At 45.5% G+C, this 20,011-nt stretch overlaps 1 protein-coding gene across 1 annotated transcript in view; it reads left to right on the top strand.

The window, feature by feature from the left end:
* Nucleotides 1–16,638, top strand: part of chd7 (chromodomain helicase DNA binding protein 7) — an 83,251-nt gene extending 66,613 nt beyond the window's left edge. Inside the window, exons 27-41 of the mRNA XM_073490562.1 lie at nucleotides 1,766–1,869; nucleotides 6,777–6,906; nucleotides 7,061–7,176; nucleotides 7,658–8,078; nucleotides 8,269–8,477; nucleotides 8,635–9,651; nucleotides 9,953–10,119; nucleotides 10,211–10,465; nucleotides 10,774–10,944; nucleotides 11,059–11,292; nucleotides 11,406–11,621; nucleotides 11,817–11,957; nucleotides 12,108–12,212; nucleotides 12,979–13,156; nucleotides 13,365–16,638. Coding sequence (XP_073346663.1) covers nucleotides 1,766–1,869; nucleotides 6,777–6,906; nucleotides 7,061–7,176; nucleotides 7,658–8,078; nucleotides 8,269–8,477; nucleotides 8,635–9,651; nucleotides 9,953–10,119; nucleotides 10,211–10,465; nucleotides 10,774–10,944; nucleotides 11,059–11,292; nucleotides 11,406–11,621; nucleotides 11,817–11,957; nucleotides 12,108–12,212; nucleotides 12,979–13,156; nucleotides 13,365–14,410 — 4,510 coding nt within the window. The 3' untranslated portion in view covers nucleotides 14,411–16,638. The remainder of the gene's footprint in view (nucleotides 1–1,765; nucleotides 1,870–6,776; nucleotides 6,907–7,060; nucleotides 7,177–7,657; nucleotides 8,079–8,268; nucleotides 8,478–8,634; nucleotides 9,652–9,952; nucleotides 10,120–10,210; nucleotides 10,466–10,773; nucleotides 10,945–11,058; nucleotides 11,293–11,405; nucleotides 11,622–11,816; nucleotides 11,958–12,107; nucleotides 12,213–12,978; nucleotides 13,157–13,364) is intronic.
* Nucleotides 16,639–20,011: the final 3,373 nt, after the last annotated feature.

The raw sequence follows: 20,011 nt of genomic DNA on the forward strand, positions 1-20,011 counted from the left end.
GTGTGTGTGTGTGTGTGTGTGTGTGTGTGTGTGTGTGTGTGTGTGTGTGTGTGTGTGTGTGTGTGTGTGTGTGTGTGTGTGTGTGTCAGACGTGAGCATACGGGGTGCCATCATGCCAACATATGCCAGGGGGATTTAGCATGCCAGTCTTGGCGCGCACGCATATGTGTGTGTGTGTTGCCAAGGCCAGGCATGCTGCTGTTTGCAGAGATAAGGGACCGTTTCCCTGGTTTCTTCTTTCTTCCTGTCACCCTCTGTCTTTCTGCTTCCATTGTTTATTGAACCCTTTTTCTCCATAACTAGCTGCAAACACAATTTTCTACCTTCTAATTTCCATAATGGATTTTGGGTGGAGGATTGTGGCACCACAGAATTTAACCTGCAAAAACCTTAAACCATAAAACTATTCTCACCTTGTCATTTATGTGCACGAAGAGTTCTGTTCTTAACCAAATAACTGGTTTTGGTTGGACTCTTGCCAACCTAAAAATTGCTTGGTGCAACACTTAAGTTCCATAGTCTTAATTTAGGTACTGTGACCATTAGTGTTACTAAATTTAAGGCTGGAATTGAAACAGAATGTCAGTATGTACAAGTAGGTGCACTTAAAAGAGCACTCCTATTACCTTGTTGACACACGATGGGAAGTTTAATAAAAGCATCATATTCGATGCCACACATTCCTATTCCTTGTCAAAACGCCTCTATTACCGACAGTGCAACTCAACTGCTGGCGATTTGGTTAGAGATTTGTACTAGAAGAGGCTAATGTAGCTTTGAGCTGCATGAAGAGCACTACAGAAGTCTATTAAGGCAACATATCAGACTCGCACAGCCTCCTCTGGAGCCACAAAGGGCATCATACAGTGTCTTTCACATGTGCAGTAGTAACACCTGGAAACAGACTTTGAAATTGGTGGAGTCCCCCTTTACAAGATTTCCCCTTTTACTGTTTAGTTTACAACAGTGTCATGGTTCTATAAGTTGCATTTATAAAATAGTTGAAAAAAGGTTGAAAGGATGTTGGAAAAACTTTTACGGAACATTTGATAGTAAAATGTTAGATAGTAAGAAAATCAGGCTGGCCAGGAGGAACAGTGCCCCTTTTTACATAATGAAATCCCACTCTGTGTTCAGGCTGCACAGCTCCTCAGTGATTGTTGTTTACTGTAGATATGAATATAGGGCTGCATGTAGCACCTCTAAATGTGTTGTTGTGTCATGAAGTCATGACTTGTTCACACTGACATTAGCCAGTTCTGAGCCTTAATGGCTTGAAACCAAAATCTATTATTTACTGAAATTATTTTAATCAGCGATTCCATTTTGATGCATCAAAACTGACTTTTGCAGTATTTTGTATCCACTTTTAAGCATTTGCACTTCTGCCACATTGTAAACACAACAATTTCATGTTCTCATCAGTTTCAGTTTTTATTTTGTAAAATGTCTGAGTCATTTCCAGATTGACATTTTCATGCAAAATTTCTTGCTAATTATTCCTTTTTACTGTTTCCGTAACTTACTTTGTTCATAACATGGAGACACTTGGAGGATATTGAAGACAAGGGGCTATTTCTTGTTATCTCTGATTGGTGGCTGACATCTTACAATCATATTACAACAAAAATGGCTCATAATCTGATTTACTTTTCTCTTTTTCCTGCTCTGAATTAAAATACAACACTGATGCTGAACTGAAGTAGATTAAACACAAACAGTTGTACTTTGATCATCACTGATTTGGTATGTTTCTCTGCCAAAGTGAGCTGGATATCTGGATCCCCCAGCCGTTCCATGCCGAGGTCCCAGCTGACTGGTGGGACAGCGACGCAGACAAAGCCCTGCTCATCGGTGTCTTCAAACACGGTAACAAACACACACCAGCACCTCACACTCCCTGCACATTAGGGCTGAACGATATATCGTTATCGTATCTATATCTAGATATGAACATTCAAGATATTAATATCGAAAAAGCAACGATATAGATTCCAGATATAGAAACCAGAGCGAGGTGTTGTGCAGGTCGTGCTTGGCGAAAATTGCGACGAAGCAAGGTAGCACAACAAACATGTTTCACCACATGAAACAACATCATCGCGTGCTGCACGAAGAGTGTATTGCAATGAGAGAAACACCGGGGACTTCTCAGTCATCCCAAAAGAAGCCCAAGCAAAGTTTGATTGCTGATGCATTCAGTAGCGTTATACCGTATGAGTCGACGTCCACCAGACATAAAGACATTACAGACACTATAACATACCACATTGCAAAAGACATGGTACCGGTGTACACAGTCTCGAAAGAGGGCTTTAAAAAAATGGTTCGTACGCTGGACAAGCGTTATAAAATACCATCCCGAACACATTTTAATCAAGTGGCCATTCCGAAACTCTATAATGAGTGTAAAATGAATGTTGAATCCGAGCTCCGTGAAATCGATCATTTCGCCACAACCACGGACCTGTGGTCGAGCTGGACAACCGAACCTTACATCAGTTTCACGGTCCATTTTATTACAACAAACTTCGAACTCAAGACCCGCTGTCTGCAGACGCAGCTGCAGCATATATTTGTTATTTATTGTTAAAGCAGAGCTGCAGTAAAATGTTTGATTTTTAATTTAGTTATTGGTGACTTTATGTTAATGTTGATGACTGGCAGTGAGTTCTTATCAATAAAACTGCACTTTCCACATTCTTTTGTATTATGATGTTTTTATTTTTCTGAAAAATGCTTGGTTTTCACCGAAGTCATAGTCGTATCGTATCGATATCGAGATATCTGGCATGAATATCGAGATATGAAATTTTGTCCATATCGTTCAGCCCTAGTGTACATACATGGCAGCCAAAATACAGTGATACAAAATGAAGATCACACACAGAGATAACATGTCATCACCTTCAGACACACTCGCAGATACATTCCAGCGGTTCCCAATCCAGTAAGCATCAGGCCGTCACAGACGCGCACACACACACACAATACCCAAACTGGGTGAGGGCTGAGATACACACACAAACACCCACGACTGCTGCCACCGGTTGATTGGTGTTGCTATGGCAATAGCGGCACACAGCTGACAGGCTCAGTGTGCTATTGGGAGTGTGATTGATGGCTGGTTTCACTACTGGCTACGTGTGTGTAGTGTGTGTGCGCATTGGGTTGCTGGTGTTAATGTTGTAAACAAAGCTGATCCCCGAGTTGAATTCACAAAATCTTTCTCTCTGTTAGCTGTTAACCTTCTTTTTTAGATTATTGTTTGGTGTAGTTGTGTTAATCTCCTAGTGACCCACCTCTGAGTGCCTGGTTGACTGAATGTGACTCACAGTGACAGCCCGATGAGGCACAGTGTGGTTGTGTGTGCTGTGGATGGAGACCCTCATTCATATTAATTTGGCATAATTGTCATAATTTTTCCATCATTTCCACCCTCTATCATTCAATTAGGACATACACACACTCTCACACACTCACACAAATACAAAAGGGCTCTCCCATGGTTAATCATAATCCTCATTCACCAGGGAGGCCCTGGGGGGGACTGACAGATACATACACACAGTGAGCTTTGTATGTAGAGACACACACACAGACAAAACAATGCGTCAGACAGAGACACTGAAAAGTGATGTCCTATAAAGGCCCTGTGTGTGTGTGTGTGTGTGTGTGTGTGTGTGTGTGTGTGTGTGTGTGTGTGTGTGTGTGTGTGTGTGTGTGTGTGTGTGTGTGTGTGTGTGTGTGTCAGAGACGATTGAAATGTGACGGAGAGAGAAGGAGGGAAGGCGTGATGAATGAAGGGTTGAAGAAGAGGTGGTGTGGTTCTGTTATGGTTCTCTCGTGCTCTCCTCTCGTCCTCTCCTCTCCTCTCCTCTCGTCCTCTCCTCTCCTCTCGTTCTCTCCTCTCCTCTCGTTCTCTCCTCTCCTCTCGTTCTCTCCTCACCTCTCCTCTCGTTCTCACCCCTCCTCTCGTTCCCTCCTCTCCTCGTGCTCTCCTCTCCCCTCCTCCTCTCCTCTCGTGCTCTCCTCTCCTCTCCTCTCCTTCTCACCCCTCCTCTCGTTCCCTCCTCTCCCCTCCTCCTCTCCTCTCGTGCTCTCCTCTCCCCTCCTCCTCTCCTCTCGTGCTCTCCTCTCCTCTCGTGCTCTCCTCTCGTTCTCACCCCTCCTCTCGTTCCCTCCTCTCCTCGTGCTCTCCTCTCCCCTCCTCTCCTCTCTTGCTCTCCTCTCCTCTCCCCTCCTCTCCTCTCGTGCTCTCCTCTCCTCTCCCCTCCTCTCCTCTCGTGCTCTCCTCTCCTCTCCCCTCCTCTCCTCTCGTGCTCTCCTCTCCTCTCCCCTCCTCTCCTCTCGTGCTCTCCTCTCCTCTCCCCTCCTCTCCTCTCTTGTTCTCCTCTCCCCTCCTCTCCTCTCTTGCTCTCCTTCCTTCCTTCCTTCTCTCTTCTCGCCCTCCCGATGTGTCTCAGTAGAATCTGCACATTTTAATCTGTTCTGCCTGAATGCCATTAACGGACAAACACACACACACACACACGTGCGTGCACACGGACATGCAAAGAGTTTCTCACACCCACTATTTCACTTTCACACCATGACACACACTTTTCCCCTGTGTGTGCTTGTCTCTCTCCTCTCTCTCCCCTCTGTCTCTGTCTCTGTCTCTCTCCCCTCTCTCAATTCAGTTCAATTCAATTCAAATTCACTTTATTGGCATGAATGTTACAAGAACTATGTTGCCAAAGCATCAAGAATCAATGAACAAAACAAATACAACTCAAAAAAGTATATATACATTTATATTGTATACCCTATGTGTGTGTGCGTTTGTGTGTGTCTCTAGTCTCATGGCAGAGTGTTACATATTGTGCAGCTAACTTTACAAATTGTGGATCTTCTCCCAGACAGACTTTTAACAGTTCATCACATGTTTTTCCCTGATACGATGGATCTGCTGCAGTGATCTGCTGTAGAAAAACCTCTCTCTGTTTGGTACAGGGGGCAGGAGAGGAGAAAATGGGCCTCAGTTTCTATTTCTCCTGAAGAGCAGTGTTTACAGACTCTTAATTCTCTGGGCTTCCATTCTTTCTTATGCCGACCTGTTTCAACCTGTAGCTGATGGTCGGTGAGTCTGTACATTGTTAGTGTTCATTTTGTTTGGGGTTATGTATGCTGACCAGATATTGTGCTGGAGAATACTCTCTATCCAGTGAGCGATAGCATTCCAATTTATTGATGGATTTGATTTCATTCTTCCAAATGTCAATGTAAGTCTTTTTATTCTCTTTGTCTATAGACAGCAGGTGAGTTTTGGAGAGAGTTTGGAGGTCTTGGATTTTGAGGTGGCAGGTTTCTCTGGTGTTTCTCAGAGGGTCTGTCTCTGGACAGGCTGTTACTGAGAAAGGCTCTGTGGTGATAGGAATCAGGATCAGCGTGTGCTAAGTGAACCTGGAACTTAATTGACCTTTTGATCATGTGTAGAGAGAGAGGGAAGTGTCCCAGCTCTGCTCTACATGCATGGTTTGGACAGTTTCTGTGGACCTTGAGGATTTCCTTGCAGAATTGAAGGTTGAGTTTCTCTGTGGGTGTTGTGTCCCATGAGGTGTGCCTCTGGGTCATTAGAGGGCCCCACACTTCACTTCCATACATAAGGATGGGTTTTATTACACTGTTAAATAGTTTTAGCCAAATTGTAACTGGAGGATTGAATTTATATAGTGAGCTTTTGATGCTATAGTAGGCCCTGCGTGCCTTTTCTGTGAGGGAATTTATTGCTTTGTCCAGGCTGCCTGATGAACTGATGATGATGCCCAGATAATTATATTCCATTGTATGCTGAAGTGTCGTCCCTCTTACCCTGAAAACATTTTTGGATTCCTGTAACCTGGCCTTTTTCTGGAATACCATGACTTTGGTTTTGTCAAGGTTGATATCTACCGCCCAGTTTTGACAGAACGTCTCCAGCAGAGAGAGAGAATTCAATTCAATTCAAAGGGGCTTTATCGGCATGAAAGTTTTACAACAATTTTGCCAAAGCATCAAAACACAACTTGTCCAAACATTCGGACAGAACATAACAAATAACAACACAAACACAACACCAAGATTGATTTACATTAATTATATATACAGTATATACTGTGTGTGTGTGTGTGTCTCGGTCATTCACTGTCCCTCAGATTGTGGCATGTTGACACATATTGGGCAGCAAGATATGCCCTGTCTCCTTCTCCCAGGAGTATTTTTAATTTTGATATGTCGTTTAGCTCTTTTGAAGTCTGAGATTACCAAATGAAACTTATTAAAATAAATGTTCCTGGTTTCTCTCTCTCCCCCTCTCTCTGACAAAAATGAGCACCTGCAGGCTCACTTCACTAACCACATACACACACACACACACACACACACACACACACGGGCTGTGTGTCTTGTCAGCAGCTGGCTCCTGGGGTCTGCCCTTCTGCTGCTGTTTTTGTCTATTCCCTCCTTTAATATTGGAGTGTGTGTGTGTGTGTGTGTGTGTGTGTGTGTGTGTGTGTGTGTGTGTGTGTACATATGTTAAAGTGTATGTAAAATTGAGCAGTCTGTCTCGAAGTGAGCAAGAAAGCACAACTTTTTCTCACCACTCTTTCTAGGAGTTTACCTTTCGAGAGGTGTGTGTGTGTTGACCAATTAGTTGTACCGTTTGAAGCTTCGTTGACTCTTTACTGATTGAAATCCACTCAACAGCTCCACACATGGCTTGTATATTTCTCATGTCTTTTTTCCTTCCTCTGCAGGCTATGAGAAGTACAACTCGATGCGAGCTGACCCCACCCTGTGTTTCTTGGAGAGGGTGGGCATGCCGGACGCCAAGGCTATCGCCGCTGAGCAGAGGGGTTCCGACATGATGGCAGATGGCGTCGAGGGGTAAGAAAGCAGGCGTCACTCACCAAAAAGCAGCTTCTCAGCTGCCCCATTTATTCTAGTAGCATTTTGCTGTTTTTAGTTTAATACCTTTTATCTCTTTTCCTCTTTATAATAAAAATCTTCAATTCCTTGTCTGTCCCTTCAACCTCTACAGTGAGGATGAGGATCCAGAGTACAAACCCCTGCGGATGCCTTTCAAAGATGACATGGACGACTTCACCAACTCTCCGCTGGACGACAAAGATGAAACTGTGGAAGGTGAAGCCGAAGGTAAACTCAAATTCACACAAATTGAAAGGTGCTTGAAAAGTTGAATTTAATTTAAAAGCCATTTAATTGAATGTGAACCCACTTTCTGTGAGAAGAAGCTTCGAAGATGTTTGAGAAAATATGTCTTAATCTGGAAGCACCATCCAAAACAATAGCCCTGTACAACCCTGCAGAATCTCACCAACCAACTAAACCTATTGAAATTTACAAGAATGACAGATGAAATGAAAGCTGACATAAAAATGTCAAGTGATACAATTTGAAGACTGTCGGTGCTAAAGGTCTGTTACAGTTGTGAAAATCTCAACAAGGTCCAATATGTAGAACATCAGTATAGTTACATGACATTACTGACTGTGTGTAAAATACTACATACTTGACAATCACCTCAAACCTTTACTCCCAATATAAGGAGCAAGAGGTGAAATAACATATCTTCCTCCTTTGTTCCTCATTCCCTTCCCTCTCTCCTCCCTTGTAGCTAAATCAGGTGAAAACGGTCAGAGTGGTCCCGCTGTGGACAGAGCTTCAGGCTCCAACGAGCGTCTGTATTGGCCAGCAGCCTCAGCTCTGACTGCCCGTCTGCGTCGCCTCATCACAGCCTACCAGCGCTCCAACCGCAGAGAGCAGCTCCGTCAAGAGGCCCTCAACCGGCCTGATGGTCGCAGGCGACGACGCAGGGAGTTCCTGCCTTCCATCACCATGGTTACAGATACAGGAGGAGGAGCAACATACATCCAAGATGGACAAGGGGTGTTCATGGCAGAAGCAAACCCATATCTGGCTAAAGGAGGTGCTTACTTTGCCAAAGGTGGACAGTTCATGGCCGAGGCGTCACCAGTGATTACTGCCAGCTCTCTAATGGCTGATGGAGCCATGTACTACAAGGAGAGAAGACAAAGGTAGTGTTGCACGCAATGTCACACAAAGTTTATTCAACACTTTAACAGAGGAATATGTGATTAAAGATTTACCCTACAGTATCTCCATCCTAAAAACCAGCCTTCACATATAGCAGACATTATCGTGATCTGATATCATGGTTCTGTTGGTAGTTGAATCTACTCACACTTTTGTTTGTTCCTCTGACAGATGGACTCGTCGCGAGGAGGCTGATTTCTACCGTGTGGTGTCTACCTTCGGAGTCGTCTTTGACACCCAGCGTCAGAAATTTGATTGGACACAGTTTAGAGCCTTTGCTCGACTGGACAAGAAAACAGATGAGAGCTTGGAGAAATATTACTTCTCATTCATTGCCATGTGTAAACGTGTGTGCAGAATGCAGGTCAAGACTGAAACAGGTAAGAGCAAATGTGTGTCGCTTGAGGTCACTGCATGGCAGAATGACATCTTTTCATCATTATGTATTGTTCAGTCGCTGAAGTAACAACTCTGGGGAGTGTCTGACATTTTGTTGACTTTCTTACTAAGGACTGTCCCTGTCTTTTACTTCATCAGAACTTCCTGACCCAACTCTGATCATTGACCCCATCACGGAGGAGCGTGCTTCTCGTACACTGTACCGCATCGAGCTGCTCCGCCGCATCCGAGAGCAGGTTCTCCCTCATCCGCAGCTCTCTGAGCGACTCAAGCTCTGCCAGCCCTCCCCTGATCTCCCGGAGTGGTGGGAGTGTGGCCGCCACGACCAGGACCTCCTCCTGGGAGCCTCTAAGCATGGTGTAAGCCGGACAGATTATCACATCTTAAACGACCCTACCTTAGCCTTTCTGGAGGCCCACCAGTGCTTTACCAATCAGCGAGGGGCTGGGGTTTGCATGGGAGCCCAGGGAGAGATCCGAAAAGCTGGGATGGGAGCAGCAGAAAGTACCGCTACAGCCCTCCTCACCCCCACAGAGCTGGCGAGCGCTGCCACTGCTGCTAAGATTGCTGTTAAAGCAGCTAAAGAGGAGGAGGGAGAAGGGAAGGAGGTAAAAACTGAGGAAGGGAAGCCAGAGATAGAGGAAAAAATGGATACAGAGGGAGGAGATGCCAACGACATTCCATGCACCAAGTCTGAATCTCCTGATGAACCGGAGGCAAACGAGGAAGAGGTTAGAGAAGGGAAAGACAAAACCACTTCTTCACCGAAGGAGGAGGTGAAGACAGAGGAGGAGGTCCAGCCCAAAGTAGAAAAAGAGGAGCAGGAAGAGAATAAAGAGGAGCATAGTACAGAAGGAGAGAAGACTTCCAAGCCAGCGGATGACCAAGACAAAGACTTTACTGAAGAGAAGTCTCTTCCCGGTGAGTCTTTCGGGGACCAGAAAGAGATAAAGACTGAGCTCTCAGAACATCCTGACTCCTCTCCTAAAGCACAGCCAGGCCACAAGACCACAGTGGAGGAAGACGGAGAAGGGAAGGAGAACCCTGAGTCTCCCAAATCTCTCAAGTCAGCTGACACAGAAAAAAGCCCAGAGGAGCAAGATGAGGAGAGGATAGATGAAGATGACAAATCAGAGAAATCCTCTCAGGCTGAAAGTAAGAAGTGCTTATTGCTTTGATATTAAACTCTTATCAGAGAGACGATGACATGAAATGTACTCTACCCAACACTTTAATTGTGCTCTTGTTTATTATAGTCCTTCTTGTTAACTATATATTTGTTCTGGTTGTCAGTTATCATCATTGCTGACATGGCACTTGGTCACAGGCTTATTTCCGCTATTTCCCCTCATGACTCAGCAGTGTGAGTCATGTTCAAGGGACGAGAGAATATAATGAGTTTGAATCCCTCTGTAATAATCTGAGTGGCCGTATGACCTTTCCTCTCTCCACACAGCGAGTGCTGCGTTAGAGCAGAAGAACTTTGATGAGGAGAGTTTGGCGTCTGTGAGCACGTCTGCCCAAAATGAAACCAGAGATGGGTTCTGCCCCGACGACCTGCCCGAAACGTCTACACTGCAGGCCTTACATGAGCGCTCCTATGGCTTCTCTTTCTGGCCTAAGGTGAGTCTCAATCAGTAGCCAACGCTGGTTTATATTTCTAAAAACCTTTCGAGGAGTCCATCACCTCTCTCCATTTCTTCCCCCCCTTCAGGATCGAGTGATGATCAACAGGATGGATAACATCTGCGAGGCCGTCCTTAAGGGCAAGTGGCCTGTCAACAGACGCCACATCTTTGACTTCCCCAGCAACTTGTTGCCAGGACATGGCTCCACGGTAACTACAGCGACCGTAGCCACGGCGACTGAGAGCCCGCTGCAGAGACGGAGCCTGGCCGAGTTGACGATGGCTGGCATCCATACACCCTACAGTGGGAGTGAAGATAAAACACTATCCCCACAGGTTCATGTGAGTGTCTCTGTACAGAAACACACGTTTTCACTATGGTTGATTTTTGGTCATTTTTCTGACAGAAAGTAATTTAGTAATTAGTATTCAGTTGTCCAAAAAACAGATCTAGTTTTAAGCTCTAGAAAAGCATTTTTGGGTAAACTGCAGTTTTACCTCTTGAAACCCTAGCATTAGCCTGTAAGCATTGTGCTTTTGGAGATAAAGATACTGTCGATGTGTTGTTACAAATAACAATGTTACGAGCTCCTCTGTAAGTTGGTGTCATTAGGGCACTTACAGGTGTAATTGGTGACCTGATGTTGCAGGAGGACGCTCTGAGCCTGACGGTGCCTCGACAGAGGAGGAGGAGGAGGAGGAAGATTGAGATTGAGGCAGAGAGGGCAGCCAAGAGACGTAACTTGATGGAGATGGTGGCTCAGCTGAGAGAGACCCATGCTGCTACAGAGTCCCAGAGCCAAGCAATAGACCTCACCAAGGTGCTCACACCTAACATACTCGTTCCAGTAGTAGGATGCTTCATCAGAAATTGTGATAACAAACAGCCAAAAATGTGTTTATTAACAAAAAAACTGATGTGGTTTGTTGTTTAGGGTATGCATCATCACCACAAGGCCTCTCCCTCATTAACTGGCTTCCCCAGTGCCCTGGTGGCAAGCCCCTCCCTCAAAGCTCAGATGGACTTGCTGCAGCAAGCCCCGCCCTCCGTACACAGAGCCAACGGTTCATTGGAGGCTGACCTGCCAATCATGAGGCGGAGGCGGGGCCGCAGGAAAAATGTGGAGGGCCTGGAGCTGCTGTTCATGGGCAACAAGAGAGCAGGAGGGGTACGGAGTGTGTGTTCGTATGTTTTCATGGACAGGAAAGTTACCAGTGTTTACTGTCTGAGTATCTAAATGAAATGTGTTTCTCCTTCTCCCCCATTCTGTGCTACATTCAGGATGATACTGAGGAGACAAAGATGTCAGGGGTGGGGCATGTTCAGGGTCCTGCCCGTGCCCAGAGACCCCTCACGGCCCCCGAGCAGAGCCCCAGTGCCAGATCTCTGGCCTCTAGCAGTGTGGAGGAGGACGGGGCAGCGGTTTCTAACAAAGAGCTGGGAGAGTGGCTGAGACGGCACCCAACATACACCATGGACATGGCTGGATTTACACCAGTACGTCATTTATTTATTATATTACTGTTCACCTTAAGTCCCTTGTTAGTGTGAACTACTAAAGCACAAGCAGACTGATCTCTTATTGGAGCTTTTCTCCAGTTTATTCATTCTTTCTTCTTCATCTATGTAATCAGTCTCTCTGAGGCACAAGTTATTCACACAACCTCTCTACATTTTGTCTTCCTTCTACAGAAGAGCGAGGACTTACTGCTGTCTCAGTTTTCTAAGCCCAAACAGAAGCGCCACCGCTGTCGAAACCCCAACAAGATTGACATCAACACCCTGACTGGAGAAGAGAGGGTGCCTGTGGTCAACAGACGCAACGGACGCAAGGTAACAGCTCCATTCACAACATCTGTAGTACACAGTGTGTAGTAGGTGTTGTCTAAGGACAAGAGGCTCTCAACATGTTGAAACTATGTCTTTCTACATCTATCGATTTTCCAATAAAACTTATACTAATTATATCTTCCTGTTCCTCAGATGGGCGGGGCCATGGCTCCACCAATGAAAGAGCTTCCCAGATGGTTACTGGAGAATCCAGAGTTTTCTATTGCCCCTGATTGGACAGATATCGTCAAACAGTCGGTTAGTTGCTGAGGCAAATCCTAAGAACAGTCTGACATTTGATACAACTTCAGACCTGCCAACATGTACGCATTTTTCATACTCGGCACACATTTTGACCCTTAAGTACGCTTGTACGAATTGCTGCTCTCCAGGTACGCATTTTGTTGCATCTCGCAGTTCGCCGGTTTCAGTTTCTATGCAAGTTCAATCTATGAAGTTGATTCTGCCGCTGAGCCACAACAATCTGCGTGTAAGTGGTGTGAAAAGCTTTTGGCCAATCAGAGCGCTACATTTTAACACCCTCGCCCACCTGCCCCTCCTAGCCAAATGCTTCGCACGTTCAATTCAATTCAGTGCCTCAAACACGCCAGGGTGGCCGGATAACTGATCCCTCTTCGCCCACTTGCTGTCACTGCTAATCGCCTGCATCCCTATAGTTCTCAGCCAATGCAAACAGCATTAAAAAGGTAAAATTAAGATGTTGAGTTTACCCGACGGTGTTGTTAACCACTCGTCAAAGTTATGTCATCGATGTTGTGTGTGTTGCAAATAGTAGGCTAACCGTAACGCTTCCCCGAATCCATTACTGCTACAGACAAAAATGTACGCATAAAATTTCTTCAAGGTTGGCAGGTCTGCAACTTGTTTTTAATACATATCACTGCTCCTGTACAAACTGTCTCTAAATGAACTGGTGCTTACACGTTGCTTCCTCACGGCTCCTTGGGGCTCAGAGTTCCCTTGTGATTTGAACTTGTTTTCTAACTGAAGTCCTCCTCCACAGGGTTTCCTCCCAGAAGCCATGTTCGACCGCCTTCTGACCGGTCCTGTAGTAAGGGAGGAGGGTGTCCGTCGTCGGGGACGACGACCCAAATCTGAGATTGCCAAGGCAGCGGCCGCTGCCCAGGCAGCAGCAGCTCAGGCTGCCCAGGCATCACTGGCCTCTGCTGCTTCATCTGCAGGTACAAAGTCATCACACAGTAATAATATTAGGGACAATAGGTACTGTCAGGAGTGTGTCACTTTATTTATGCCATATTATTTTGTTAAAGAAAACACACAGTCAATAATAATAATAATAAGAAGAAGAATAACAATAGGAAATGGGGGCTATTTTCTAGCAGTTTGTGTTTGTGCTGTAAAAGCTTAATTTTGACTCTGTGTGTGTAGGAGGCATCAACCCTCTGCTGTTGAACAGTCTGTTCGGAGGGATGGACCTGTCGTCCCTTCAGAGCCTCCAGTCTCTTCAGTTGGCTGCTGGTCTGATGGCCTTCCCTCCACCCACTGACCCCAAACAGGCTGCTGCCAGCGCCGCCGCCGCCGCCTCCATGCTGCCTCTCATGCTGCCTGGCATGGGAGGCCTGCCCAACATGGCCGCCGCCCTCCCCAACATGTTCAGCCTAGGCGGACTGTTTGGTGGTGGCTTGGCGACGGCTGCTGCAGCGCCATCCAACTCAGCTGTCGCCATTGCATCAGGGAACACCAATGGAACAATGGAAGGAGAGAGTGACGAGACGGTGACGGCAAAGAGGAAGAGAGAGGGAGAGGAAAAAGAGGATGGAGAGAATTGTGAAGAGGTGTTGAATGAGGAGGAGGAGGAGCAGGGGGAGGCTGTGGAGGAGGGAGAAGTGAAGAAGTCAAAGAAGAAGAAGAAGGAGGGAAGAGCAGAGAAAATGGAGAAATCAGTTAATGATGCTGCTGCAGCTCCACAGATCCCAGCTGCTGATTCGTCAGCTGAGGCAGACATCAACGGTGACGCAGCAGCCCTGTTAGCTGCAGCCGGCATGTCCGCCAATTCTCTGGCGTTCAACCCCTTCCTCCTCTCCACCATGGCTCCTGGCCTCCTCTACCCCTCCATGTTCCTACCTCCGGCCCTCGGGGGGCTCAGTCTGTCTGGCTTCCCCACCGCCGCCACCCTCGCTGAGCTGCAAAGCGCCATGGCTGGAGCGCTGGGGGGCAATATCGTGACCATGAACCCCCAGAGAGAAGAAGAGAAGAAGGGAGGGCTGAAAGTTACAGGAGAGGAGGAGGAGGAGGAAGAGGACGAGGAAGAGGAGGACGAGGAGGAGGAGGAAGGTGGAGAGAGTGACTTGGCTGAGGAAAAGGAGGGCGGAGCGGAGGAGGAGACGAGAGGCGAGGTTTTAGCCCTGGAGGACGGAGGAGAGGAGGAGGAGGAGGCGGCAGCGTCGTCTCCACAGAAGGACAAGAGTGACTGAATCAAACACAGGACTGACTGGCCTTGGACATTTCCTCACCTCTGATCTCCCCCGCTCCTCCCCCTCACCACGTTTACACACCACCACCACAAATATCCAAACTAGTATGAATTTCTTTCCTTTACATTGTTGTTGTTGGTGATTTCTTTCTCACTCTTTTTTTTGGTTTTTTTGGCCAGCTATATTAAGTCAGAGAGGACGAGGTGTGTGCGTTAAGTTAAATCTCTCTGATGGAAACTGTAGTCAGGGAAAATCCTCAACTCTTCAAAGACTGTTTCTTTCTCTCTGGTTGGCCTGAGTGCACTGTGAACGTGCACCCTCACTTTTCTCTCCCACAATCCCTCAAATAGGACTTCACGAGGTTCCAATAGTGCTATTATTATTATTATTATTATTATTATTATTATTATTATTATTATTATTGCTGCTTTCAGCTCTCAGATCTTTATTTTATATTTCTGCTTCCTCCTTCTTCGCCTGGACTGTTTTGCTGTTGGTTATTGGCAGCATCTCATCTGAAGAGGAGAAATGCCCACTAGTAGCTTTTTTTCAAACATCAGTTCTCATAAAACAGCATTACAGCTAATCCAGCTGTCTGTCTGACAAAGCTGCTGCAAAAGGGATTGTGGGTAATGGAGTTGATTGAGCTGTTCTGTTTCAGAGCAGGTATTTAGTTCTCACATATCAGACCAGGTTGACTCTACGGAGGAAAATGAAACCAGACTGGCCTAAAACTCAGTCTCACACACTGACAACCACAACACACACATATTCCAACACATGCTCCATCATCAGCTGCACACACACACTCACAACTTTAGTTTTTCCAGTCCACCACCACACACACTAACCCCCCTAACCCTCTCTTTTTTGTGAGTTTCTGGGTGGACTCGTCCCTGCAGCTGTTTTCCTTTGAGGGTATGTGTGTGTGCTTGTGCGTGTGAGCATGCATGCTGAATCCATACTGTTAACCCAGTCCCACACTGTTTGAATACCAGTCTTGAATCTTTCCACTGCCACATCTGAATCCTGTCCCTCTCCCTCTTTGCGGGGCAGCTGGTTTTGGCTCATGGGTGGCAGGAGGGCTGGGTCTGCCCCCAATCAGGCCTTCTGATTGGTCCGCTTCATGCCACCAGAACCAGCCGTCGCTGTTTGGAGGTTTCTGTGAATGGGTTTGGAGCGGTGGTCCACACAGGGATGTGTTGTTTCAGGTTTATTCTTTAAAGGGGGCACATGAGATGGTTGATTTTTCCGGTCACTGCCACGTTGAATCCTTTTTTTAATCTTTATTTGTATTGTTTTCCTTCATATCCCGGTAGCTTCAGACCAAGTGCTGCTCCCTAGTGACCCTCTCTTTAAAGACTGTTTCTCTAGTCACACACACTGACACCAGGCCTGGCCTAAACAGGACTGAGACACATTGTCAACAGAGTTGGAAATTCACAAGTTTCTATATGAAGTTCAACTCTGGTCGTTGAGTAAGTGTTGAATACTTGAAAAGTGCGAGTGGTGCTTGATGTGTTTCTATTTCTAAGGCCAGTTCAAGTGTCTGAAATAAATCAAGTGCCACAAGTAGCTAAAACATTTGAAAGTACATTCGAACACATTGTGGCCAGGTCTTATTAACATTTGCTATCACAGCCAGCCCAGCAGATGCAGAGTGGGAGAAGTGGGAGGGCGAGAGGGGGAGAGATCTCCCTCCCAGTCAGAGCCCCTCATTCTCCTCTCTAATGCTGAGACAGCAATAACCAAGGCAGCTTTTGAATGTTCCAACATCACTCTCCCAACACACACACACACACACACACACACACACACACACACACACACACACTATATGAATAACCACAAGTGTCGTATGAATAGAAAAACAAAACTAAAACTGTAAATGATGACAAATAAGTACTGCAATCAATTTTGTCTCACTCTGTTCCTGTTGATGCACTGGTGTTAAAGAGTTAAAATAATCAGGTACCTTTATTACTTAGCTACGTTTCTTGAAAAAATGGACTTTTTGTTACTTTTAGCCAGCAAGCTGAAGAGCATTACCTCAAAATTCTTATCTAGCCTTGAAGTTTACAGACATACCATGTAAATGTTTTGTTTTTTTCCCTCTTTTTTTTGGTGTTTGTCGTTTTGTTTTGTTTTTTGGAGACATCATGTATGATGAATTGTAGCTATGATGCTTTTAATAAAAGTGAATCATGATATTCGCCTAGGAAACCAAACCTCAGCCTGCATGTCATTATTTACCTTTAGCCCACTTTTACTTTTAGGAACATTTTCTCATGCCACTCTGTGAAGTATTTGCTTTCCATGACATCCGACTCAAGCAGCTCAACTTACTGAGTCTGCTGGAGTAAAACAGACTGGTTAGCAGGTAAGTGGACTTAAGAATCAGAGGTTCCCTGTGGAGATGAACACAGTCAGCACTTTGACACTGAGGCCTGACAAATGTGAGAATATGAAATCCACATTTCCTTCCATTATCAGGACTGAATATCATCTCCACCGTTTGAACAGCAGAATGTGTGAGCGACACAGGAGCCCACTCCAGGTGTATTTTTAGTTTTGCAACTTGCACTTATCATGAATATTCAATAGATTCAGCAGAACTAGCCTGAGAATCAGAAATTGCTAATAGCTCATTCAATTTACTTCTAATGATGCCATTCTGCCAAAATGTTTGCAAACCGAAAAGACACAGAGCTCAAGTTGTAGCTCACAGCTCACCTACTGGGATTCACTCTGGTTTAGAGTCCGCAGTGATGTTGGAGATGCAGGATAGTCCATCGTCGAGGATTACGCCCAGGTTCCTCACAGTCAATGAAGGCGATACCGTGACGTCCTCGACAGTGACAGGTCCATGTGAGGGCAGTCTTTCCCCAAGATGAAGAGGAGTTCAGTTTTACTGAGGTTGAGCTTGAGATGATGTGCAGTTGTCCAAGCGGAGATGTCTGCCAGACATTCCGAGATGCGCGTGGCAACGTGGGTGTTGGAGGAGGATGGGGGAAAGAGAGGAACAGTTGGGTGTCGTCAGCATAAAAGTGCTAAAAGATTCCATGTGATGTGATTGCAGAGCCTTGTGATCTAGTGTATAGTGAAAACAGAAGCGGTCCTAGTACTGAGCCTTGAGGGACACCAGTTTCCAGGGAGCAGGGTTTGGACAAGGAGCCATTCCACATGACCTGAGAGGTGCGATTTGTCAGGTATGAAGTGAACCAGGTTAGAGCAGAGTCAGCGATGCCAAGTTTGGCCAGAGTGGAGAGGAGGATTTGGTGGTTGAATGTGTCAGAGGATGAGGACTGACGAGTGGGACGAGGCTCTGACGGCACGGAGGAACTCAGTCACTGTGAGGAGGGCCGTCTCAGTGGAGTGAGGAGTCCTGAAGCCTGACTGATTAGGGTCAAGGAGGTCATTTTGTTAAAGGTAGGATGACAGTTGGCTGTAGACGGTACGTTCCAGGGTTTTAGAGAGGAATGAGAGAAAAGATACAGGTCTGTAGTTTCGGCTGTTTCTTTAGGAGTGGCTTTACTGTAGCTGTCTTGAAAGGAGCTGGAATACGGCCTGAAGTGAAGGAGGAGTTGAGAGTATCAGTTCACCCAAGAATGAAAACCCAGTCATCATCTCCTCCCTCCATGGAGCTTCACAGTAAAACAGAGTTGCAGCATTCTGCTAAACAACTGAAGTAGCTGGAGACTTGATTTAAAACGGAAAAACATCTGGAGAAAAAAGAAAAGTCTCTGGACGGCCCGAGATTAGAGACGTAATTTACACCCTCAACATGTGATTGAGCTTTAGACTGGATACACGAGAACACTTTTAGCACAGCAGCTACGGGGTTTTTCGGTTGATCTTTAACTTTTAAAAACAAGTCCCCATCTACTCCAGTTATTTAGGAGAATGATAAACAACGATGCATTCATAGAAAAATGTATGTTGCAGGAGTCTGTTTACAGCCCCTATAGGCCTCGGTAGTCATTACGTTAAACTGGACCTCTCTCCTTATCCTTCCTGACTGATTCTTCTCTAGTTTCCTGTTCTGCTAGTGTCCTTGTCACTTCTGGTAGCATGAGACGGTACCTGTAGCCCAATCAGGTTGCACAGGTAGTCCAGCTCCTCCAGGATGGTTAGACTGTGATTTCAATTTTTTACTTTGATTTTCAGTGTGATTTTGAATCTAGCCCTCAGTGGATTGATGATTTTGGTTTCCACTGACCGTTGTAACGTCATTTTGTTCTCAACAAATTAAACAATGTACATCAGTAAAGATTTTGAACTTGAATAATTTGTTCATGAAGATCTGATGTTCTGCGATGTGTTTTGAGTCGTGCATTCAACGTGGTCCAATATGGATGCTGTGGTCATAAAACAGTAAGTGTCAGCATTGAAGAGGAGAGCAGTGTGAGTGAACTAACATGTCAGGTCACATGGAGGTGGAAGAAGTGTGTGTGTGTGTGTGTGTGTGTGTGTGTGTGTGTGTGTGTGTGTGTGTGTGTGTGTGTGTGTGTGTGTGTGTGTGTGTGTGTGTGTGTGTGTGTGTGTGTGTGTGTGTGTGTGTGCGCGCGCGCGCGCGCGCGCGCGCGCGCTGCCACTAGCCAGCTGTCAGAAATGGCCTCTCTTCCACTGGAGCTACTGACAAAACACAGACTGACAGCTAGACTCCACTGTGTGTGTCTCTGTGTGTGTGTGTGTGTGTCTGAAGGAGGGACCTGTCTTGGCTGATATGGCTAAAAAGTCTACCACAATAGTGATACCAGTCAGTATTGATCATTTTAAATGACCTGTCCAATTTTTATCATTTGTAAAGACCAGGTGAAATATTTATTTTGAATTTAACCACTTTATGAAGGCAAACAGGTTATAATTATGTCAACACAACAATAAAAAATGCACAAATAAAAGTACTGTCATAACAGCGAGCTGATCGCTCTGATCAGCCACATTTCATCACTCTGGTGTTGATGCTTGTGTGTTTCTTGCGGTTGGTTTGTAACACTCTCTGCAGCTTTGTGGGTTTAAAATTGTGTTTTGTTTTAGTTTACTAAGCTAACTAACAGGTTAGCTTGGTAGCTTACTACTTGGTGATGTAGCTAGCTTGATAGCTAGTTTCTGGTTGGCTACTTTGTGAAATCAATTGAGGTTCTGTTTTATCATGTTAATTATGACGTACAGTATTCATTTGAAAATAAGCCCATGGACTTAGTCATTCATTTTTAATTCATTAATTTTTTTCTCCTTAGGAATGTCAAAAGAACAAAGCAGCGCTACCAGGAGACGTTCACTGTGTCAGTAACCAACAACATCAGTGTGAAGGATGAAAACATGACCTCATGACTTTCACCTGCACAGTTATTATAACAACATTATTTTAGGTGTGAACAGTTCAGTGACGAGGCCGCCTGTCTGCTGAGTGATAATCTCTTTCCAGACATCACATGTCTCTTAATATTCTAATGAGGTGATCACACACACACACACACACCCCAAAGAGCATGTACTGAATATAATGTCCTCATATGAATAGTACTACAAACATACGTGTGTGTGTGAGTGAGGGTGTGTTTACTCGAGCAGACAGTAGAGGTTTTGTGTGTGTGT

The sequence above is a fragment of the Pagrus major genome, chromosome 21 (genome assembly GCF_040436345.1).
Source record: "Pagrus major chromosome 21, Pma_NU_1.0".
Classification (NCBI taxonomy): Eukaryota; Metazoa; Chordata; class Actinopteri; order Spariformes; family Sparidae; genus Pagrus; species Pagrus major.